The sequence below is a fragment of the Penaeus monodon genome, chromosome 30 (assembly GCF_015228065.2).
Source record: "Penaeus monodon isolate SGIC_2016 chromosome 30, NSTDA_Pmon_1, whole genome shotgun sequence".
NCBI classification, from domain to species: domain Eukaryota; kingdom Metazoa; phylum Arthropoda; class Malacostraca; order Decapoda; family Penaeidae; genus Penaeus; species Penaeus monodon.
Window position 1 is genome coordinate 15739878 of NC_051415.1, and position 756 is coordinate 15740633.

At 35.3% G+C, this 756-nt stretch overlaps 1 protein-coding gene across 3 annotated transcripts in view; it reads right to left on the reverse strand.

Annotated features, from left to right (window-relative positions):
• The window catches only part of LOC119592557 (lysine-specific demethylase 4A-like), a 40308-nt gene that overhangs the window by 18930 nt on the left and 20622 nt on the right, over window positions 1-756 (reverse strand). For all 3 annotated transcript variants that reach the window (XM_037941427.1, XM_037941426.1, XM_037941428.1), the window contains exon 6: window positions 442-631. In XM_037941427.1, coding sequence (XP_037797355.1) covers window positions 442-631 — 190 coding nt within the window. The remainder of the gene's footprint in view (window positions 1-441; window positions 632-756) is intronic.

Here is a 756-nt window from a genome sequence, read left to right on the forward strand (position 1 = left end):
GATAACTACTAACAGGATTCCTACAGTTCCCACCAGACATGGAGGTAGCAAAAGAGGGAGAGTAAACAAATAGGAGAATGAGAGCTAAATATGCTAACAATGATGTTGCCACACAGACAAAGTCTACTGCTCACATATGAAAGACATATGAAGGAAGAGAACATAACTGCTCTCCATATATTTAACATCTATAAATTAATTTTTATTTGATAGCTTTCTTAGGGTGTTTTGAAACAATTTTTGTTGTTGTTCTTTTCCAGCATTAGTTTCTCTCTCATGACACCACCTTCAATTTCATATTTTCATATATCGTAACAGACAATATATATTGACCAAGCTGGCAGATGATTAACTTTACAAACATTCAGATCAGCTATTAAACTATTAAACAGATAATTCCAGTCCAAGTGAGTGGTGTCAAATAGTTTCAGAGAATTTTACCTTATTAAATGGTATTGAATATTGCTTCAGTATCTGTGGAGACATCAAGGACATTTTGTGCCGAAGATAGGCTGGGCAAGCCTTGAATGAGTTAGGGAAGAAACCATTGGCCAGCCTTTCCAATCTTCTTCCATGCTCCGGAGGTATAGCATACCAAGTCTTGGGGGCTCCAAAATGCAAGTAGTTTATGCTGAAATATAAAGAAATTTATATATCAGAAATATATTAAGCAACAAAACAAAATGTAATCTGAAGAGTATTACATGTTACCCATCTGCAGAATTGCTTGCCTCAATGGCAATGAAATAAGCAATC